The sequence below is a fragment of the Pinus tabuliformis genome, chromosome 1_1 (genome assembly GCF_031772625.1).
Source record: "Pinus tabuliformis cultivar Carrire ecotype Pingquan chromosome 1_1, CPIR1, whole genome shotgun sequence".
NCBI classification, from domain to species: Eukaryota; Viridiplantae; Streptophyta; class Pinopsida; order Pinales; family Pinaceae; genus Pinus; species Pinus tabuliformis.
The window spans coordinates 649,176,446-649,199,610 of record NC_142297.1 but is presented as its reverse complement, the minus strand read 5'-3'; the positions used below and the strand labels follow the sequence as shown (position 1 = coordinate 649,199,610).

Genomic DNA, 23,165 nt, shown 5'->3' with positions numbered 1-23,165 from the left:
ACTCAGTGGGCAAAATTATCAATAACTAATTAATATTGATTTGCACCAATTTCTTTTGGTCCAACCAACAATTAAAATCCATCCCCTGCCACTACAACAATAATACACCATATATCACCTTCCCATTAAAACTGAGAATGAGCTGCAAGTAACTGTGAGAACGTGGATGCCTCATAAGCATGGAGTTAAGTTTGATCCCTGAGCTTTGCTACAATCCTCAACTGTAGAAATATTGAAATTTTTAAGAAGACTCTGGCCATTTCATAAGCAGCTGAGTTGACAACAGAGTTTGTCTGTTGTTGAGTCCCAATCATAGAGATGTCTATATGAGTTATGTCAATGTCTAAGTAGAGCTGTTGAATATGGAATGTCGGTGTAAGTCCTCATCTCTGTCCAACTTATGTCAAAGCAAGGATGCTACATAGGAAGAAAGAATTGGTTAATTGGTTGTGGATGATGGCATTTTTGCTAGAAAATGCAATATCCCTTCATTGATTTCAAAACTCCATTGATTCACTTGCACCTATCTTCTCAGGCTTTCATATTGATAAAAACAATGTAGAAAATTTTGGTTGAGTTAGTTTCAAACCATAAAATCTACCCCAACTTCATCTAATGGGCTTGTAATATAGCCTTCTTTCCCACATTTTCTTGATTATAAAATAATGTCAAAGTAAAACGAGAGTTAGAAATATTTTTCAACAATAGTCACTTGCATTAGATTATTATTATCTCGCTTGGTTTTCATCCTTATGGCTTAATATGGACGGACCATTTTCTGCAAGATTAGGAAAGCCTATTGTGTCTTTGAAAGATCGATTTGATTAATGGACATAAGTTAAAAACGCAGTGATCATCCGGTAAACAAATATATATACTCTATATATATCAAAGCAGCAGACTGAAGGCACTGAATTTGCCCATTTCAGACTCATATATGGTATATCTATTCAAATGTTTACATAAACCAATATTTCATCCACAGTGGCTAAGAGTAGTATATATCAAAGACTGAAGGCACTGAAATTGCCCAATTCACTCATATATCTACTCAAATTTCTACACAAACCAATATTTCATTCACAGTGGCTAAGAGTATATATCAAAGTAGCAGACTGAAGGCACTGAACTTGCCCATTTGAGACTTATATATCTATTCAAATTTTTAAACAAACCAATGTGTGATCCACAGTGGCTAAGACTATCTATCAAAGTAGCAGACTGAAGGCACTGAACATGCCCATTGCAAAATTCAGACTCATATCTATTCAAACTTTTACACAAACCAATGTTCATCCACATAGGCTAAGAATATATATCGAAGTAGCAGATTGAAGGCAGTGAACTTGCCCTTTTCAGATTCATATATCTATTCAAACTTTTACATAAACCAGTCTTTCATCCACAGTGGCTCATGATTTTCAAAATTTTTATGTATGCCATAATAAGAACTTCACAAATCAACTAGGAATTGAAGGCACTTGCACAAAGAATATAATAATAGAAAACCAGCGTATTCTTGCACAATAATATTATTAATGATAACACTATGCATAAATTGCTATTGCTTTGTTGTAAGCCACAATAGGATCTTGATCTTCCTTGGCACAGATGTTATTGTCAGATGGACTGAGATGAATTTTTGCAGCCCCATTCTTCAATCCAACTTTATTCCTTTTCAATTTTGGGGCCATGAGAATCTGATAGCAGCCAACAAGTTTCTCCTTCTCCTTCTCAACCATCTCACCACCATATTTTTGCTTTTCTTGAGCTTTGCCCTGTTCCTTGCATGCACTATTGTTGAAGTCTTGACAGTGGGATTGCTATTCTTGGGCATCAACAACATTATTAGGTTCAATGGACAGTAATTTTCTCACAAATGAAGGCCTGGGTTGGATAGGATTCCCCATCAAATCTCTGAAACCCACAGCCCCCCAGTTGCAGGGATGAATCTGTTCATTCTGTGAAGATCTACTCCATCAAGAATCATGGTGCCAAGGTTGAGAATGTCCCGTGGGTGACCAGAAGGACGACGGACCTGCAGTGCCAAGAAACTCATCCCACTGAAATCTGTGCTCCCGTAGCCCTTGAGGAGAGTGGAAAGTAAGACCCTCATAGTGCCTAGCAGGGTATCCCTGAGGCAACCCACGCAATATATCTCCATAATCACAGCAGAGGTTTCACAGTGGAGCAAACTCTCTTCCACTCTCAATATGGCCTTGTCGTTCCAAGTAGGGTTTGCGCCCCCTGTTCTGTCAATTTGCGTCGTCAGTTTTTTCTCGAAATTGATCCATACAACATAGTAGGTCTGCATCATGCCAAAAAGATGCATCTCCTTTAGATCTTGAGCTGAGATGATGTTAAGCTCCAGCTGTGTGTAAGCTTCCCCCATGATGTAGAGTGAATTTACTGCACAAGGAAACGCAATATTCAGAGACCACCCTGATTGAAATTATAGGAGCAGAAACGCCATGAATGAAATCTTTTGAAATCTGAACATTGTATAGAACTGACTTATAAGACAAAACACATCATAGACTCTCTAGCTCATGATGATGAAAGCAGATGGAAATCAGTGCAGAAGGCCACCCCAAATGGTCATGATCGAAGCCAAGAAGCAGAAAAACCCATTCATAGATACAACAATAATGGAACAAACAAAAAAAAAATTGTACCAAATCCATTTGTTGTTTCATTTTAGAATTTTATTGTTGTGATTTCCATTTCAAAACTCCATTACTTCACCCGCACCTATAGTCTCAGGCTCTCATATTCATAAAAACAATGTACAAAATTTTGCTTGAGTTAGTTTTAGATTATAAAATCTACCCATTTCAAAACTCCATTGCTTCACCTGCACCTATCTTCTCAGAATCTCATATTGATAAAAGCAATGTAGAAAATTTTGGTTGTTAGTGTTAGACTATAAAATATACCCATTTCAAAACTCCATTGCTTCACCTGCACCTATCTTCTCAGGCTTTCATATTGATAAAAACAATGTAGAAAATTTCAGTTGAGTTAGTTTCAAACCATAAAATCTACCCCAACTTCATCTAATGGGCTTGTAATATAGCCTTCTTTCCCACATTTTCTTGATTATATAATAATGTCAAAGTAAAACGAGAGTTAGAAATATTTTTCAACAATAGTCACTTCCATTAGCTGATTATTATCTCGCTTGGTATTCATCCTTATGACTTAATATGGACGAACCATTTTCTGCAAGATTAGGAAAGCCTTGTGAATTTTTTAGCTTCAAAGTAATTCTTTCAGATCACTTGCCTATCTATCTGGAGTCTAGACCTCTCAAACGAAGAGGCCTAAAAACATACCATTTTCATTTGAACAGCTGCAGTTTGGCAACCCAGACATAGAAAATAAAATCCAGTATTAGTGAAATGAAGACACTCACATTACATGAACAAAAATGTGAAGTTTCAAAGTAATTCTTTCAGATCACTTGCCTATCTATCTGGAATCTAGACCTCTCAAACGAAGAGGCCTAAAAACATACCATTTTCATTTGAACAAGTGCAGTTTGGCAACCCAGACATAGAAAATAAAATCCAGTATTAGTGAAATGAAGATACTCACATTACATGAACAAAAATGTGAATCCTTTCTAAGAAGCTTCAAAATGTAAAGAAAAAAGCGGAACAACTAGGTTTTTGTAAACATATTCAAAAGAAACATGAACTGGAGATAGAGATGGTTAGTGTTGTAAAAGAAAAGGAATTGATATTGTGGCTTGAAAACGACAGATGCTTCCTTTATACTTTTTAAGTGCCAAGCATAAACCACCTTCCAATCTAAGGAAGGATAACAGTAAGTACAAGGAAGACCACAGATGCTTCCTTTATACTTCAATTGTCAAGCATTAACCAACATTCATAAGGTAGGTGCTTCCATAGACTCTATCTCACCATGTGACCAACCAGCCCAACTTAACAGCCATGACAGCATCAGTAGATCAGTGGCCCCTTGCGGGGCCACACCAACCCAGCTTAACAGCCATGACAGCATCAGCTGATCAATGGCCCCTTGTGGGGCCACACCAGCCCACCTTTGGGCAAACCACTATGTAAGAAAATGAAAACTTGGTAGAAACTGTAGCAGCAAGCCACTTTCACCTACCCATCTTGTCTCTCATGGCTAGTCTTCAAATGAATAGAGGAAAGATTACCGAGTCATGAACTTTTAAATGAGGGCATATTATCAAAAACCTTGAATCTCATGAGAATCTATAAAAGAAAAGAAGAAGTCAGACATGCCTAACTTAGTGGTTGATACAGTGCTTAACCACATTAATCACCCTCGTTCAAATACTGGAAGGCATAAAGCCCTACGTTAGTAAAAAGTTCAGGAATGCGATTCTAGCTGCATATGTCAGGAATAGTAAATTAGAGGACGGCCGAAAGTTGTTCGACAAAATGCCTGAACGAAATGTAGTTTCATGGAATACAATGATAGCAGGATATGCTCAGATTGGACGCATGGAGGATGCAAGCCAATTATTTGAGAAAATGCCCAAACGAGATGCTGTGTCATGGACTTCGATTATTACCGGATATGCCAAGAATGGATGCTTTCAAGAGTCATTGGATCTCTTTTCCTGTATGCATGAGGGGTGTGTTTACCGGAACTAATTTACATTCACCGGTGTTTTGAGTGCATGCGCCAGCCTTGAAGTCTTGCTACCAAGCAAGCAGGTCCATGCTGACAGTATTAAAATGGGTTTTCAATTTGATATTTCTGTGGGTAATGCAGCAATTAACATGTATGCCAAATGTGGAAGCATAGATAATGCACGACAACTGTTTGATACAATGCCTGAACGAGATGTAGTTTCGTGGACTTCAGTGATCACAGGATATGCTCGGAATGAGCATGGTAAAGATGCATTGGAATTCTTTGCCCGAATGCTTAGTACTGGTACAATGCCTAACCAGTCCAACCTAACTTGTGTCCTGGGCATATGCACGAGCCTAGCAGCCCTTGAATATGGCAAGCAAATCCATGCTCACACTGTCAAAACTGGTTTTGTGTCAAATGTAAACGTGGGCAATGTCCTTGTTAGTATGTATGCGAAATGTGGGGAAATTGATGATGCGCGCCTGTTCTTTGAGAGGATGTGTGAAAGCAATGTGCTGTCATGGAATTCTATGATTGTGGGATATGCAGAGAATGGAAGAACATATGAGGCACGACAGCTCTTTGATGAAATGCCTGAAAGATATGTGGAATCTTGGAATGTGATGATTGTGGGATATGCTCGGAATAAAAAAACATTTGATGCCCGGGTACTATCTGAGAAAATGCCCGAGGAAAATGTCATATCATGGACTGTTGTCCTTACAGGATATGTTCAGAATGGACAAGATGAGGAAGAACTGCAGCTTTTTTCTCGAATGGGACAATCTTGTGTGAAACCTAATAACTCCACCTGGGCAGTTGTTTTAAGTTCATGTGCTGGCCTAGCAACCCTGGAACAGGGCAAACAGGTTCATGCTCAAATAATCAAAGTGGGATTCGAGTCAAATGTTTTTGTGAGAAGTGCCATAGTTGATATGTATGCTAAATGTGGGAACCTAGATTATGCACGGCTATCATTTGATAAAATTTACAAACCTGACACGGTCTTATGGACCACAATTATATCAGCATATGCTCAGCATGGACATGGCAGGGAGGCATTACTACTCTTTGAAGAAATGCAACAAGCAGGCTTGACTCCAAATCACGTTACATTTCTTGGTGTTCTGGATGCATGTAGTCATACAAGCCTAGTGGACAAAGGCTGGCACTATTTCTTATCCATGAGTCAGCATCATGGTATTAGACCAAGAGTGGAGCACTATGTCTGCATGGTAGATATTCTTGGTCGTTCAGGGCACTTGGATGAAGCAGAGGACCTTATCAACTCCATCCCTTATGAGCCTGATGCTATTCTGTGGAAGGCCCTGCTTGGTGCTTGCAGAGTCCATGGAAACCTTGATATAGGTAGACGTGCAGCAGAACACCTTTTTGATTTGGAACCTCAAAATGCAGCTGCCTATGTCTTGCTGTCAAATATTTATGCTGCTGCAGGCAAGTGGGATGATGTTGCAAAGGTGAGAAGAATGATGAAAGATAGGGAGATAAAGAAGAATCCTGGATGTAGTTGGATTGAAATCAAGAATGTGGCACACAAATTTATTGTAGGAGATAGATCACACCCAGAGTCAGAAAGAATTTATGCAATTCTGGATCACTTGTCTAAGCAGATGAAGGAGGCAGGATATATGCCTGACACAAAATCTGTACTGCTTGATGTGGAGGAGCAGCGCAAGTAACAGAGTTTCGTTGTCACCACAGTGAGAAGCTGGACGTTGCCTTAGGGCTTGACAATACAGTTCCATGGTTGCTTACTTGTATAGTCACAAACCTTTGAATTTGTTGTGATTGCCACAACAAATTCATCGGGGGTGAAATTGTTGCTCTCGATGCATACTGATTCCATTATCTCAATTGTGGAATTTGATTTTCGGGGGATTATGATTTATCTATGATAATAATTTAAACTTCCCTCATTCATTAATTCTTCATTTATGATGTAATATTTGAGAAATGACAACAGGTTCAAAATTGCAAAATATTATCTGATATATAAACGGTGCCATCAACAACACAAACCTATTTATTTTTAAATCAAGGTACAGGATTTATGTGAGAACACTTCTCAAATGGCATGTCACCTTTAGGACAACTTTTCATGCCATTCTTAGTATAAACATATTAGAAGAGCTTGATTTCTATCACATTAACAGGAAACAATGAAACAGCTGAATATCTTTGATGCCTAGGTATGTCTGCTACTTTTGACAGAAGCTCTTGTATTATTGGGTTCTTCTCTCATAGATTTTTGGATCTCTGTTAAACACCATTGTTTTTCTGCTCATGCATCTTAAGCCTATCTAATATTTCCTATTAACAGAAGAAAGCTTGTGGCTAAACATTTTTGAAAGTGATGAACTTGAACTTTTAAGTTTTTCTAATTTGAGTTTTGGCACATACCAGGAGAAAGTCACAGAACGCAGCATCATATTTTCTGATCTTGTGTCGAGTACTCTATGAACGGAGCTTTCCCAAAGGTAAGAGACAGACATTTTAAAGCAAGTAGGCTGACAAAACAAATATAATGTCCAACTGAATAGATATAAATGGAATTTGAATTTATGCATCACATTAGGGTAAAGTAAACTAAATTTAAAAATGGTACACTTACAATTTTTTTTTTTTGATGTTACAGGGAAGACAAACCTCGCTAGGATGCATCCATCAATAAGAAGCTATATTGTAGGTTGATAAGAGTTCAAAACTTCAAACTTTCAAAACAAGCTAAATTCAAACTTTTGATCAATCTTTCTGTAGGAACACGGTCCATCAATAAGCAGCTATATTGTAGGTTGATAAGAGTTCAAAACTTCAAACTTTCAAAACAAGCTAAATTCAAACTTTTGATCAATCTTTCTATAGGAACATGGTTGACGAACATTGTTAAGATTCACAATCCCTCATTGCTGATTGCTTTTTCTTATCCTTCTGCAGGTTATTGCTTTTTCTTATCCCTCATTGCTTATTGGAATTTATGGTCCATCGTTTGTATAATCCAGAGGAAACAAATGTGAATAGGATAGGGATGCTTTCAAGAGTCATTGGATCTCTTTTCCTGTATGCATGAGGGGTGTGTTTACCGGAACTAATTTACATTCACCGGTGTTTTGAGTGCATGTGCCAGCCTTGAAGTCTTGCTACCAGGCAAGCAGGTCCATGCTGACAGTATTAAAATGGGTTTTCAATTTGATATTTCTGTGGGTAATGCAGCAATTAACATGTATGCCAAATGTGGAAGCATAGATAATGCACGGCAACTGTTTGATACAATGCCTGAACAAGATGTAGTTTCGTGGACTTCAGTGATCGCAGGATATGCCCGGAATGAGCATGGCAAAGATGCATTGGAATTCTTTGCCCGAATGCTTAGTACTGGTACAATGCCTAACCAGTCCAACCTAACTTGTGTCCTAGGCATATGCACGAGCCTAGCAACCCTTGAAGATGGCAAGCAAATCCATGCTCACACTGTCAAAACTGGTTTTGTGTCAAATGTAAACGTGGGCAATGTCCTTGTTAGTATGTATGCGAAATGTGGGGAAATTGATGATGCGCGCCTGTTCTTTGAGAGGATGTGTGAAAGTAATGTGCTGTCATGGAATTCTATGATTGTCGGATATGCAGAGAATGGAAGAACAGATGAGGCACGTCAGCTCTTTGATGAAATGCCTGAAAGATATGTGGAATCTTGGAATGTGATGATTGTGGGATATGCTCGGAATAAAAAAACATTTGATGCCCGGGTACTATTTGAGAAAATGCCCGAGGCAAATGTCATATCATGGACTGCTGTCCTTACAGGATATGTTCAGAATGGACAAGATGAGGAAGCCCTGCAGCTTTTTTCTCGAATGGGACAATCTTGTGTGAAACCTAATAACTCCACCTGGGCAGTTGTTTTAAGTTCATGTGCTGGCCTAGCAACCCTGGAACAGGGCAAACAGGTTCATGCTCAAATAATCAAAGTGGGATTCGAGTCAGATGTTTTTGTGAGAAGTGCCATAGTTGATATGTATGCTAAATGTGGGAACCTAGATTATGCACGGCTATCATTTGATAAAATTTACAAACCTGACACGGTCTTATGGACGACAATTATATCAGCATATGCTCAGCATGGACATGGTAGGGAGGCATTACTACTCTTTGAAGAAATGCAACAAGCAGGCTTGACTCCAAATCACGTTACATTTCTTGGTGTTCTGGCTGCATGTAGTCATACAGGCCTAGTGGACAAAGGCTGGCACTATTTCTTATCCATGAGTCAGCATCATGGTATTAGACCAAGAGTGGAGCACTATGTCTGCATGGTAGATATTCTTGGTCGTTCAGGGCACTTGGATGAAGCAGAGGACCTTATCAACTCCGTCCCTTATGAGCCTGATGCTATTCTGTGGAAGGCCTTGCTTGGTGCTTGCAGAGTCCATGGAAACCTTGATATAGGCAGACGTGCAGCGGAACACCTTTTTGATTTGGAACCTCAAAATGCAGCTACCTATGTCTTGCTGTCAAATATTTATGATGCTGCAGGCAAGTGGGATGATGTTGCAAAGGTGAGAAGAATGATGAAAGATAGGGAGATAAAGAAGAATCCTGGATGTAGTTGGATTGAAATCAAGAATGTGGCGCACAAATTTATTGTAGGAGATAGATCACACCCACAGTCAGAAAGAATTTATGCAATGCTGGATCACTTGTCTAAGCGAATGAAGGAGGCAGGATATATGCCTGACACAAAATATGTACTGCTTGATGTGGAGGAGCAGCGCAAGTAACAGAGTTTCGTTGTCACCACAGTGAGAAGCTGGACGTTGCCTTAGGGCTTGATAATACAGTTCCATGGTTGCTTACTTGTATAGTCACAAACCTTTGAATTTGTTGTGATTGCCACAACAAATTCATCGGGGGTGAAATTGTTGCTCTCGATGCATACTGATTCCATTATCTCAATTGTGGAATTTGATTTTCGGGGGATTATGATTTATCTATGATAATAATTTAAACTCCCCTCATTCATTAATTCTTCATTTATGATGTAATATTGGAGAAATGACAACAGGTTCAAAACTGCAAAATATTATCTTAAACGGTGCCATCAACAACACAGACCTGTTTATTTTTAAATCAAGGTATAGGATTTATGTGAGAACACTTCTCAAATGGCATGTCACCTTTAGGACAACTTTTCATGCCATTCTTAGTATAAACATTTAAGAAGAGCTTGATTTCTATCACATTAACAGGAAACAATGAAACAACTGAATATCTTTGATGCCTAGGTATGTCTGCTACTTCTGACAGAAGCTCTTGTATTATTGGGTTCTTCTCTCATAGATTTTTGGATCTCTGTTAAACACCATTGTTTTTCTGCTCATGCATCTTAAGCCTATCTAATAATTTCTATTAACAGAAGAAAGCTTGTGGCTAAACATTTTTGAAAGTGATGAACTTGAACTTTTAAGTTTTTCTGATTTGAGTTTTGGCACATACCAGGAGAAAGTCACAGAACGCAGCATCATATTTTCTGATCTTGTGTCGAGTACTCAATGAACGGAGCTTTCCCAAAGGTAAGAGACAGACATTTTTTCAAACCTTTCCCATGTTTTCAAGCAATCTCTATATGAATCTACAGACATTCCAGATACATATTTATTAAGGATGTCTATAATTTATGAACCTAACAAAACAAAAAGCCAAAAATGACTTGCCTTGGAAAAGTTTGTTTGAACTCCGATCATAAATCCAGAATGGCTCAATTAGTAACACGAATAAAAAATTAAATAAATTAATATGGTCTGTTTTGACTCTGAGCATAAATCCAAATAAAAAATTAAGTAAATACATTAAAGAAATTCAATGGGGTCTGTTTTGACTCTAGCATAATCCAGTGTTGTTCAATTAATGATACAAATGAAAATATCAAATTATTTAATGTGATTAAACTAAATTTAAAAATGGTACACTTACAAAAAAAAAAAAATTGATGTTACAGGGAAGATTAATTCTTCATTTATGATGTAATATTGGAGAAATGACAACAGGTTCAAAACTGCAAAATATTATCTGATATATAAACGGTGCCATCAACAACACAGACCTGTTTATTTTTAAATCAAGGTACAGGATTTATGTGAGAACACTTCTCAAATGGCATGTCACCTTTAGGACAACTTTTCATGCCATTCTTAGTATAAACATATTAGAAGAGCTTAATTTCTATCACATTAACAGGAAACAATGAAACAGCTGAATATCTTTGATGCCTAGGTATGTCTGCTACTTTCACAAAACGCAGCATCATATTTTCTGATCTTGTGTCGAGTACTCTATGAACGGAGCTTTCCCAAAGGTAAGAGACAGACATTTTTTCAAACCTTTCCCATGTTTTCAAGCAATCTCTATATGAATCTACAGACATTCCAAATACATATTTATTAAGATACATATTTATTAAGGATGTCTATAATTTATGAATCTAACAAAACAAAAAGCCAAAAATGATTTGCCTTGGAAAAGTTTGTTTGAACTCCGATCATAAATCCAGAATGGCTCAATTAGTAACACGAATAAAAAATTAAATAAATTAATATGGTCTGTTTTGACTCTGAGCATAAATCCAAATAAAAAATTAAGTAAATACATTAAAGAAATTTAATGGGGTTTGTTTTGACTCTAGCATAATCCAGTGTTGTTCAATTAATGATACAAATAAAAATATCAAAGAAATTTAATGTGATTAAACGAAATTTAAAAATCGTACACTTACAATTTTTTTTTTGATGTTACAGGGAAGATTAATTCTTCATTTATGATGTAATATTGGAGAAATGACAACAGGTTCAAAACTGCAAAATATTATCTGATATATAAACGGTGCCATCAACAACACAGACCTGTTTATTTTTAAATCAAGGTACAAGATTTATGTGAGAACACTTCTCAAATGGCATGTCACCTTTAGGACAACTTTTCATGCCATTCTTAGTATAAACATATTAGAAGAGCTTGATTTCTATCACATTAACAGGAAACAATGAAACAACTGAATATCTTTGATGCCTAGGTATGTCTGCTACTTCTGACAGAAGCTCTTGTATTATTGGGTTCTTCTCTCATAGATTTTTGGATCTCGGTTAAACACCATTGTTTTTCTGATCATGCATCTTAAGCCTATCTAATAATTTCTATTAACAGAAGAAAGCTTGTGGCTAAACATTTTTGAAAGTGATGAACTTGAACTTTTAAGTTTTTCTGATTTGAGTTTTGGCACATACCAGGAGAAAGTCACAGAACACAGCATCATATTTTCTGATCTTGTGTAAACAATGGTGTTTAACAGAAATCCAAATTCCAACTGAATAGATATAAATGGAATTTGAATTTATGCATCACATTAGGGTAAAGTAAACTAAATTTAAAAATGGTACACTTCCAATTTTTTTTTTTTGATGTTACAGGGAAGACAAACCTCGCTAGGATGCATCCATCAATAAGCAGCTATATTGTAGGTTGATAACAGTTCAAAACTTCAAACTTTCAAAACAAGCTAAATTCAAACTTTTGATCAATCTTTCTGTAGGAACACGGTTTAGGATGCATCCATCAATAAGCAGCTATATTGTAGGTTGATAAGAGTTCAAAACTTCAAACTTTCAAAACAAGCTAAATTCAAACTTTTGATCAATCTTTCTGTAGGAACACGGTTGACGAACATTGTTAAGATTCACAATCCCTCATTGCTGATTTCTTTTTCTTATCCTTCTGCAGGTTATTGCTTTTTCTTATCCCTCATTGCTTATTGGAATTTATGGTCCATCGTTTGTATAATCCAGAGGAAACAAATGTGAATAGGATAGGGATGCTTTCAAGAGTCATTGGATCTCTTTTCCTGTATGCATGAGGGGTGTGTTTACCGGAACTAATTTACATTCACCGGTGTTTTGAGTGCATGTGCCAGCATTGAAGTCTTGCTACCAGGCAAGCAGGTCCATGCTGACAGTATTAAAATGGGTTTTCAATTTGATATTTCTGTGGGTAATGCAGCAATTAACATGTATGCCAAATGTGGAAGCATAGATAATGCACGGCAACTGTTTGATACAATGCCTGAACGAGATGTAGTTTCGTGGACTTCAGTGATCGCAAGATATGCCCGGAATGAGCATGGCAAAGATGCATTGGAATTCTTTTCCCGAATGCTTAGTACTTGTACAATTCCTAACCAGTCCAACCTAACTTGTGTCCTGGGCATATGCACGAGCCTAGCAGCCCTTGAAGATGGCAAGCAAATCCATGCTCACACTGTCAAAACTGGTTTTGTGTCAAATGTAAACGTGGGCAATGTCCTTGTTAGTATGTATGCGAAATGTGGGGAAATTGATGATGCGCACCTGTTCTTTGAGAGGATGTGTGAAAGTAATGTGCTGTCATGGAATTCTATGATTGTGGGATATGCAGAGAATGGAAGAACAGATGAGGCACGACAGTGGACAGTTATTGCAGGATCGCACGAACAGTCGCAGTTAGTGCAGGATCGAACGAACAGTCAATTCAAATCAACGGATAAGAATTACCTAATCGTCTAACACTAAAATCCAATGGCACATGTTTTGACACGAAAGCAATTTGGGGAGTTAATCTCAGAAGGAAACGCCTTACGGCGTAAATATATTTAAATGTTAAAAGAAATTGAAATAAATATATTTAAATGTTAAAAAAATTGTGTTTGGATTATAAAGTTATGATCAGTATTTTGATTGTCAATGGTGATGGGTGTATTGTTAAACGATAAAAAAAATTATGTTTGGATTAAAAAGTTATGATTAGTGTTTTGATTGTTGATAGTGATGAGTGTGTTGTTAAGTGATATGAAGTTACTGTTGTGATGTGTTAGACCAGAGCAACACAACAGATTTATACTTAGAGACATACAAATGGAGAAACAACAAGATTACTTAATCAGAAATAGCGGAATACATAAAACAATCCCATGGACAACAGAAATCACTTTGCAATACATTACAGGCTTGGGCCTTGGCTTGCTTTCCTTGACGAGAGAAATTACAAATTTATAGAGGCAAAAGAAGGATCTGAAATCGTGTGTGTGGTTCTCATGGAAATCTGAAATGATCTAGAAACCACTAGCGGTGTAGGAGGTTCTAGAATCCTCCATGTGATTCTAGTAACTAATGGCAGTGTAGAAAGGATCTCGAATCTTCCGTGAATTTGGCTTCACACTTAACATTCTCCCACTTGAAGCTAAATAAAAGTCATCAAGTCACACAAGTCCTACCATGCCTCTACATAATTCATGTTTGTTTTGTGGTAGAATCTTAGTGAGCATATAATTCATGTTTGTTTTGTGATAGAATCTTAGTGAGCATATCTTAGCGGATTGTTAATATCTAGAAAGATCTGATCTCGAATCCTCCGTGAATTTGGCTTCACACTTAACATTCTCCCACTTGAAGCCAAATAAAAGTCATCAAGTCACACCAAATCTTACCATGCCTCTACATAATTCATGTTTGTTTTGTGGTAGAATCTTAGTGAGCATATCTTTGCGGATTGCAACATCTCGAATCCTCAGTGAATTTGGTCACACTTAACATTCTCCCACTTGAAGCCAAATAAAAGTCATCAAGTCACACCAAATCTTACCATGCCTCTACATAATTCATGTTTTTTTTGTGGTAGAATCTTAGTGAGCATATCTTTGCAGATTGTTGCAATGGCCTTTTTATCTAGCTTATTCCACTCTTCATTTGTCATCGATGAGGGTTTCTTTGTTATGCCCTCAATCGGCAAATACTGATCCTTTAAAATCAGTATATCCTCCATCATTGTTGTCTCCATTTTCAATCAAATTCATGCACAAAAAGTCCACTTAAAAATAAAACTTTAATTATTACTCTTTAAAATTTACTAATAATGACCTTCCTCCCAGGGAAAATTTTAAGAACCCCCCTAAATTTATAAATATAATAAATGGGCGAATCTCCATGGTATATAGGAAAAATGGAAGGCGATTTTATCAATAATATAATATGTATATATAATTTTTGGGCGAATCTCTCACCAGGCATGGCGAATATTTTACTGAATTATAAAATCTTGTAAGATCTTGGCGAGTCTTTCACTAAATAATAAAACTTTGTAAAGTCCTAGTGAATCTTAGCATAGGCTACATGTTGGTTTAATTCCCCCATTTAAATAGGCTACATTCTAGGTGAATACCATGGGTCAATACCATGTGCCATTTTTATTTTTATTAATTCTAATATTAGGGTTAATAATGGTTTTTTGCATGGAATTAATAACAATCTAGTCCATGGTATTTGTCCCATAGTATTTTGGCCATAGGTTTCACCTAAATATAACCCATTTTTTGAGTGTTCGTAAATATAAGGTGACTTATGGAGTAAATATAAAAAAATGTTTTATTTGTTTACCATACCTCTTGTTTATTTATATTTTTATTAATTTACTATACCTCTTTTACAAATATGGTATTTGGCCCATAGGATTCACTTAAATAAAACCTCTTTCTTGAGCCTTCATAAATAGAACGAGGGTTATGGACTAAATATAAAAAGAGGCTTTATTTATTTACGACACGTCTAATTCATTTATATTTTTATTTATTTACCATACCTTTTGAGTAAGTATAAAAAGACGTTTTATTTATTTACCATACCTCCACTTTACTTATATTTTTATTTGTTTACACCCTTACATGTATATAAGGTGACTTATGGAGTAAATATAAAAAATGTTATATTTATTTTCCATACCTCTCATTTATTTATATTTTTATTAATTTACCATACTTCTTTTATAAATATGGTATTTGGCCCATAGGATTCACTTAAATAAAACCTATTCTTGAAAATGGGCGAATGGATTCACTTAAATAAAACCTATTCTTGAAAATGGGCGAATGGAAGGTTGTAAGTCCTAATTTCAAGGGCTAAATTTACCTTTTTTACCCTCTCCCTTAAAATAAGGTGGGCTATTTGAGGTGATTTGTAAAAATGTACTATGATATAAAATATTCGCCCACTAAAAATTTAAAACCCCTTAATTTCGCCAAAGGGCGAACATTCGCCCCTAAAATTATCCTTGCTTCCTCCTTTTAAAATACCCTTTTCAAAAAATTCCTGCTCCTTTTTAAAATATACTTTCCAAAATTCCAACATATAATTATATATGTTTCATAATAATTAAAAACCTTTTCACATTTCACACATGTTGATAAAAATTTCACGAAATTGATGTAAAAACAACTTACAAATACCACGTTTCAACTCCAATCTCCACGGATCTCCACTTTTTCAAACTCCAGCAACACGTTTTAACATAGGTCCATGACCTTGTTTTTCTTGCAACAACCGCCTTTTAATTCTAGCCTTCCCGAGCTATTTCCTGGACAGATCGTTCAACAACTCAAGTGTAACAACCAACGTTTTAACGAATGCTGCGAGAGCAAGGCCATGGGACTAACGAGCTTGCATAGTGGATATTCGAACCATGCTTTGATACCAGTTGTTAGACAAAAGCATACATAATACACAATGGATTTATACTCGGACTAAGGAGCTTGCATAGTGGATATTCCAACCATGCTTTGATACCAGTTGTTAGACCAAAGCATACATAACACACAATGGATTTATACTCAGATACAGAAAAATGCAGAAACAACAAGATTACTTAATGAGATATTGCGGAATAGATAAAACAATCACTCAAGAACAGAAATCACTTTGCATTACATTACAGGCTTGAGCCTTGGCTTGCTTTCCTTGGCGAGAGAAATTACAAACAATCACTGGAGAACAAAAATCACTTTGCATTACATCACAGGCTTGAGCCTTGGCTTGCTTTCCTTGGCAAGAGAAATTACATATTTATAGAGGCAGAAGAAGGATCTAGAATCTTCTGTGTGGTTTGGATGGAGATCTCAAACGATGTAGAAACCACTAGCGGTGTAGGAGGTTCTAGAATACTGCATGTGATTCTAGAAACTAATGGCGGTGTAGAAAGATCTAGAAAGATCTGATCTGGAATCGTCAGTGAATGAATGTATTGTTAAAGATTGGAGATCTAGAAAGATCTGATCTGGAATGGTCGGTGAATGAATATATTGTTAAATGATAAAAAAAAATTGTGTTTGAATTAAAAAGTTATGATTAGTGTTTTAATTGTTGATAGTGATGAGTGTATTGTTAAGTGAAGTGAAGTTATTGTTAAATTGCTATGGGGTTTATTGTTAAGTTATTAATTTTTTGAGCAAAAATAATTATATTAAAAATTAATGTGACTTAAATCTGATATTATCTTCTGCTTAAATACTTTTAAGTAATTATTTCTCAAACCACAAATCAAATTTGATTGGCTTATTATTTTAATCTAAAAACTATTAAAATATTTAATTTAAATATAATTAATAGAATAATATATGATAGAAAAATATTTTTCCTCACTCCTTGTTGGAAGGTTGTTAAATGTTACTATATGTGCTAGCAATATAGTGCTTCCTCAAGCTCAGGTGGTGGTTCATAGCGTAGTTATTTGGGACCTTGGATGCTGTATGTGGTTGTGGGAAACGGTAATTCAATGCAGTGCGAGTGTGAAGAGGTTTCTGCAGTGCGGAACGACCACAGTTTGGCTTTTGTGGGATCTAATTTCTCTACCTCACAAGTACATTCTTATCGTCATTCTTTTGATGATTTTCTTGAATAGTGATATGAGTTTTCTGGTTTCATTCCCTTGGTGGGCATGGTGCTGGGTTTGGTGTTTGCTGCAACCTGTGACAATCACCCTGAGGGGTTTGGTAGTCATACTGAGTGTTTTATGCCCCTGGGGATTCAGTGTCTGAGGATTCAATGTTCTTAGTGTCTGGTAGTCATCATGAGTGTTTTACGCCCCTGGGGATTCAGTGGCTGAGGAGTCAGTGTCATGTCTGGGCAAGTGGCCCAGGGTTGAATAACGTTAAGTGATTCACCTTCCATTGCTTGGATTTATAATATGTGAAGAGTGCAAATATTGTTCTAGGAGCACGTCGTTTGACAAAAATCTTGATGTTTCGGAATATTTTTTCTATTGGTGTGGGAAAGGAGGTTCGCTTGGATTTATAATATGTGAAGTGTGCAAATATTGTTCTAGGAGCGCCTCATTTGACAAAGATCTTGATGTTTCAGACTATTTTTTCTATTGTTGTGGGAAAGGAGGTTCGCTAATCCACTTTGACTCTTATGTGAAAAAGTGTTTGGTGAGAGGAAGAAAAAATAAAATTATAACTAACTCACAATGGCGCTGCTTTTGCTGTGACCATAATCTGCTAAGCTTCACTGGAATATGACTACTATAATAAGGTTGTAAAGATAGCAAGCCACTCTCAATCGGCTTTTGATATCTATTCTGCATCTCCAGATGACAAAATTCCTGCTTTGGATGTTGGTAAAAGATGAAGCAGTGTTGACACCTAATCCGAAATGGATGGGTGAACTGGACAGTCATCTAGAAGATGAACTGATCCGTTTTATTTTTGTATATAAACATGAGTTAGTTAATGAATAAAGTCATCAGTTCTTTTCTCCCGCTCAACCTGGAGTTACCCTGGCCTGACATGGTATCAAAGCTCAGGTCCCAGTCCCTAAAATAGTTGTAACTCCTGTCTTGAGAGCTGCTCAGTCCTGAGCGCTACTCTGACCTTGATTCCTTGGCTCTGCCTCTACCTGGCCTGACTGCCAGAGACTGCGCATTTTTTTTGTATAAATGTTTGCCTGAATTCGCTGCCCCTCTGACCTGAATTCGCTGCCCCTCTGACCTGACAACGCATCTGTGCATCAGTTTTTCTTGAGTACGCTGACATATCAGAGCTGCCCCTCTCTGCGCATGAATCCATGAATGTATCAGTTATGTTTTTGAGAGCTCCCTTGCGCGTTTCAGATGAGAACGATTGACCTTCTCACAGATTCGATTTGATGGTTCTCTCATCCATATTCTTCTGAGAATTTGAGCTTAACATCCTCTGAGGACCTGAGAGAGAAACTTGGGCATTTGCCAGTTCTCCCAAACCCGACAAACCGCAGTCCGTTGCTCATCCGGAGGCCTATCTCATCTCCCTCTTCGAAGACTCAAATCTCTGCACCATTTGCATCTGCAACTTCGCCCCTCATCTCTGATTCAATTGGCGTTGATGCGCTGAGGACTTGCTCTGTGGTTGGCGAAGCGGGGGATGATTTGGCCAGAATGCCCGCAGCACTAAGGGCAAAGTCAAAGCAGTCGGGTGCCGCAGCCACAATCCGTTCAGGCAAACCATAATATGGTGAACCGATTGGAGCCCAACCATTGATGCGTTGAAGGTTTGCTCTACGCTATTTATTTCTTTATCGTTTCTATATTGGCTGCTCCAAAGGTGAGATTTTTGACAAAGATATACCATCCAAATATTGATAAGCTAGGTCGAATATGTCTAGACATTCTAAAGGATAAATGGATCCCTGCTCTTCAAATTCGAACAGGTTTTACTGAGCATCCAAGCATTGTTGAGTGCTCCCAATCCTGATGATCTTCTTTCAGAAAACATTGCCAAACAGTAGAAAGCAAACGAAGTCGAGGCTGTGGTGTGGTGCCTGACGGTGTTTTGAGGCTTATTTCTTTGAATAACACGTTTGTAACGTGCAAGCTGTCATCCAGCAACAGAACAAGTTATTGTATGACTCATATTATAGTATGCAATATTATGCTTATACTTGGAGCGGAGTTTTATATATTGCGCTGTTTTTTTTTAAACAATTTTTGCATTGATATATATTGAAGTGATATATGTTGAAGAGATCCCTTAGCGCCTTTTTTTTTCTCAAAGCACAGTAGTGTGCCAGTGATATAAGAAATGGTGATGCTGATGCAAATGTTAGAAGAAAAATAAAATGCATCAGGCTATGATATAAGGATTTTTTTTTTCAACAGAAGTTTTTTGGGAGAGATATTTTTTTTTACAGAATGCATTCAATCATTTCTATGGTAGGAATAGTTCTCACTGGCAAGGAGAACTATTCAGAATGGTCTCGAATGGTAAAACACACCCTCATCTACAATGAGTTGTGGAAAGGAGTGTGTGTCGGAGAAGAAGACAAAGACCCTGTGCAACCTACATCAGATAAAGAACTTGTCATTTGGGAAAACAAGAACAGCAAAGCCTATGCATTGATCACAGCATCTGTAAATGAGGAAGTAAGTCGTCATATTTCATCCTATTCCACTGCCTTTGAAGCTTTACAAAAGCTGAAAGAACTCTATGATACACATTATGCACTTGAAGTTGTTTAGCTCATGATTAAACTCTTCACCCTTGAACTGAAAAATAATGATCCTCTTGCTCTTGCATCTGAAATAAAGTCTATAATGCATGATATTAAATCCACTAAGGTTGAGCTGGATATCTCTCTTATTGCCTTTCTCAAAGCACTATATCCTACCTACTCTAATTATCTTGAGTCTTTACAAGAAAATGGAAATCTTAAAGATATAACCTTTGACACTCTTGTGAAAAAGTTTGCTGAAAGAGAGAAAGCCTTTGGAAAGAAAACAGTCCCTGAATCTTCTGAAGAGACTGTTTGCCTTGCTCATAAAGAAAAGCATCCTGCTCAAGATTTTACAAGAGGAAGAGGTGGAAAAAGAGGAAGAGGAAGATACTTCAGAGGCAGCGGGGGCAGACATCCTCAAGCAGAAAAGGCAGATCTGCATTGCATTCGCTGCAAACGAAATGGATCACATGATGCTTCTACATGCAAGCTACCATGGGACAAAGTTGAGCAGAGAAGAAATCAGCAGAAAGGTAAAACTGATGACACAGACAAAGGTAAAGCACCTGAATCCGCTCACTATATTGAGGCACAATGTAACATTGGAGTAAATGAAGATTTGTTTAATGCTTCACTTGCTTCTTCGAAAAATGACTGGTTGCTTGATTCAGGAGCAACCTGTCATATGACTCATAGGAAAGATTTCTTTGAAGATTTCACTAACAATGTTGATGGAGCAGTATACTTTGCAGATCAGTCAAAAATCAAGCCATCAGGGCTTGGCACAATCAGGCTTAAACTGCCTGGTCTTCCAGACTTTCTTCTGGATCATGTTCTATATCTCTCACAGCTCAAGAGAAACTTGTTGTCCCTGGTCCACATCCACCAGCAAGGCCACTCCATTCACATGTTTGATGGCAAGCTTGAGGTAAGAAAGGCATCTGACCACTCACTTGTCATGAGGGGTATAGAAGAAGAAAGACTTCTTAAACTGCAAGGAACCTCTGCTCATGCACAACATTTCTCATATATTTCTCATCATGAAGAAGGTGCACTTCCATCAAGTTTATTATGGCATGCTAGATTTGGACATTTAAACTATGATAGTCTCTGCTTGTTGAAGAAAAATGGTGTTGCTGGTTTGCCTACAATTCCTAGAAAACATAAGCAATGTGATGCTTGCATTCTAGGAAAGCATAGCAAACAGTCTTTTCATGATTCACATTCAAGAGCACATAGGAAGCTTGAACTCATTCATTCAGATTTATGTGGTCCAATGCCTATTTCTTGTGCAAATGGAAATAAATATATCATGACATTTATTGATGATTACACCAGAATGTGTTGGGTTTATTTTTTGAAGAACAAATCTGATGCTTTTCAAACATTCAAGAATTTTCATAAATGGATTGAAAATGATGCACAATCTCATATTGGGTCTATTCGCACTGATAATGGAAAAGAATATAAATCAAATGAATTTGAACACTATCTTCGCCAACATGGGATTAAACATCAAACAACTGTGCCTTATAATCCTCAACAGAATGGTGTAGCTGAAAGAATGAACAGAACAATTTTTAATATGGTATGATCCGTGCTTTTCTTCAAAAATGTAAAGACAATGTTTTGGGCTGATGCTGTTCTATGTGCTGCATATATAAAGAATAGATGTCCATCTAGTGCTATAAGAAACAAGACTCCTTATGAATTGTGGTATGGATATGTTCCTTCGGTAAAACATCTCAGGATTTTTGGTTCCACCTTTTATGCTTTAATACCAAAGGTACATAGAAACAAACTTGGTGCTAGAAGTCGTAAGTGTATCTTCCTGGGGTATTCAAACACATCTAAAGCATACCGCCTCTATGATGAAGTAAATAAAAAGTTTGTTTTATCTAGAGATGTCATTTTTCTTGAATCATCCAAATCTGACAGTGTTGTTGAGTGGCAACTTGATCGCTTGGATAGATTCACAAAACCGAAATCATTCCAAGAGTTTGATAATCAGATTCCGCATCTTGAAGGGAGGATTCCTATACTAGATCAACATGTGGAATCTCCTTCTGAAGAACAATCTCCCGTGCATGACACTCCAACAACGGATGATGCTTTAAGTGATGTAATTGATAGAATTGGGAGACTTAATCTTGATTCAGTCCCAACTCAATCAATAGAACAGCCTGGACCATCTCAGAAAGGTCCCCCAAAGTGGCTGACAAAGACACTTGAAAGTGTTCATCCTGATGAAATTGGAAAAACAGGAACTAGAAATACAAACCGACAAGATGGAGGTGATGTAGATAACTCTAATTCACCTGTTGATATGGATGTTACTTATGATTGTGAATTGAACTTGTCTACAGATTTTGAACCAACTTCCTTCAAAGAAGATGCTTCTCATGATGAATGGAAAGAAGCGATGCAGAAGGAGTATGATGCCCTCATAAAGAATGGCACTTGGAATCTGGTTGATCCTCCATTTGGAACCAAACCAATTGGCTGCAAGTGGGTCTACAAGAACAAGTACAAAGCTGATGGCTCACTTGACAACCACAAAGCTAGGCTTGTGGCAAAAGGTTTTGCACAGAAGGAAGGGGTCGATTATGAGGAAACTTTTGCTCCCACAGCAAAATGGGCCACCATCCAGACACTCTTTTCACTAGCTGCTCAGAACGGTTGGAAAGTCCATCAAATGGATGTAAAAACTGCATTCTTGAATGGAGACCTAAAAGAGAATGTTTTTATGTCCCAGCCTGAAGGATTTGCTGTGAAAGGACATGAACACAAAGTATGCAAACTTGTGAAGTCCTTGTATGGCCTCAAACAAGCACCATGAGCCTGGTATGAAAAACTAACTGAGCATCTTCTGAAACTCAACTTCAAACATTTTGATCTTGATGATGCAACTTTATTTGTCAAGAAAGTTGGCAAAACAATTGTATATCTTGTGGTATATGTAGATGGTCTTTTAATGACAGGGAACAATGAAAGCTATATTGCATCCATAAAGGAAGAATTAGGAAAAAATTTTGAAATGACTGATTTGGGCTATGTTCATTACTATCTTGGCATTGAAGTAACCCAACATCCAAAGTCCATATTTCTTTCTCAAAAGAAATACATTGGAGATTTGTTAAACAGATTTGGCATGACAGAGTGCAATCCCCTTTGTACTCCAATGGAACAAAACTTGAA

The 23,165-nt window shown here is 37.2% G+C and overlaps 2 protein-coding genes and 2 pseudogenes across 2 annotated transcripts; 3 read left to right on the top strand and 1 right to left on the bottom strand.

Moving 5' to 3' along the window:
- Positions 1 to 1,909: 1,909 nt before the first annotated feature.
- Positions 1,910 to 2,392, bottom strand: LOC149215060 (protein SRC2-like). The gene has a single exon (XM_089389606.1). The coding sequence runs from the start codon at positions 2,390 to 2,392 to the stop codon at positions 1,910 to 1,912; it is 483 nt and encodes a 160-aa protein (XP_089245732.1).
- Positions 2,393 to 3,956: 1,564 nt separating this feature from the next.
- Positions 3,957 to 7,650, top strand: LOC149215059 (pentatricopeptide repeat-containing protein At1g11290, chloroplastic-like). The gene is made up of 7 exons (XM_089389605.1): positions 3,957 to 4,084; positions 4,394 to 4,617; positions 4,771 to 6,113; positions 6,267 to 6,331; positions 7,060 to 7,133; positions 7,292 to 7,338; positions 7,591 to 7,650. The coding sequence occupies exons 1-7, from the start codon at positions 3,957 to 3,959 to the stop codon at positions 7,648 to 7,650; spliced, it is 1,941 nt and encodes a 646-aa protein (XP_089245731.1).
- A 179-nt stretch (positions 7,651 to 7,829) lies between these two features.
- Positions 7,830 to 9,431, top strand: LOC149215058 (pentatricopeptide repeat-containing protein At2g13600 pseudogene; annotated as a pseudogene).
- Positions 9,432 to 12,662: 3,231 nt separating this feature from the next.
- Positions 12,663 to 13,241, top strand: LOC149215057 (pentatricopeptide repeat-containing protein At2g33680 pseudogene; annotated as a pseudogene).
- The last annotated feature ends 9,924 nt before the right edge of the window (positions 13,242 to 23,165 follow it).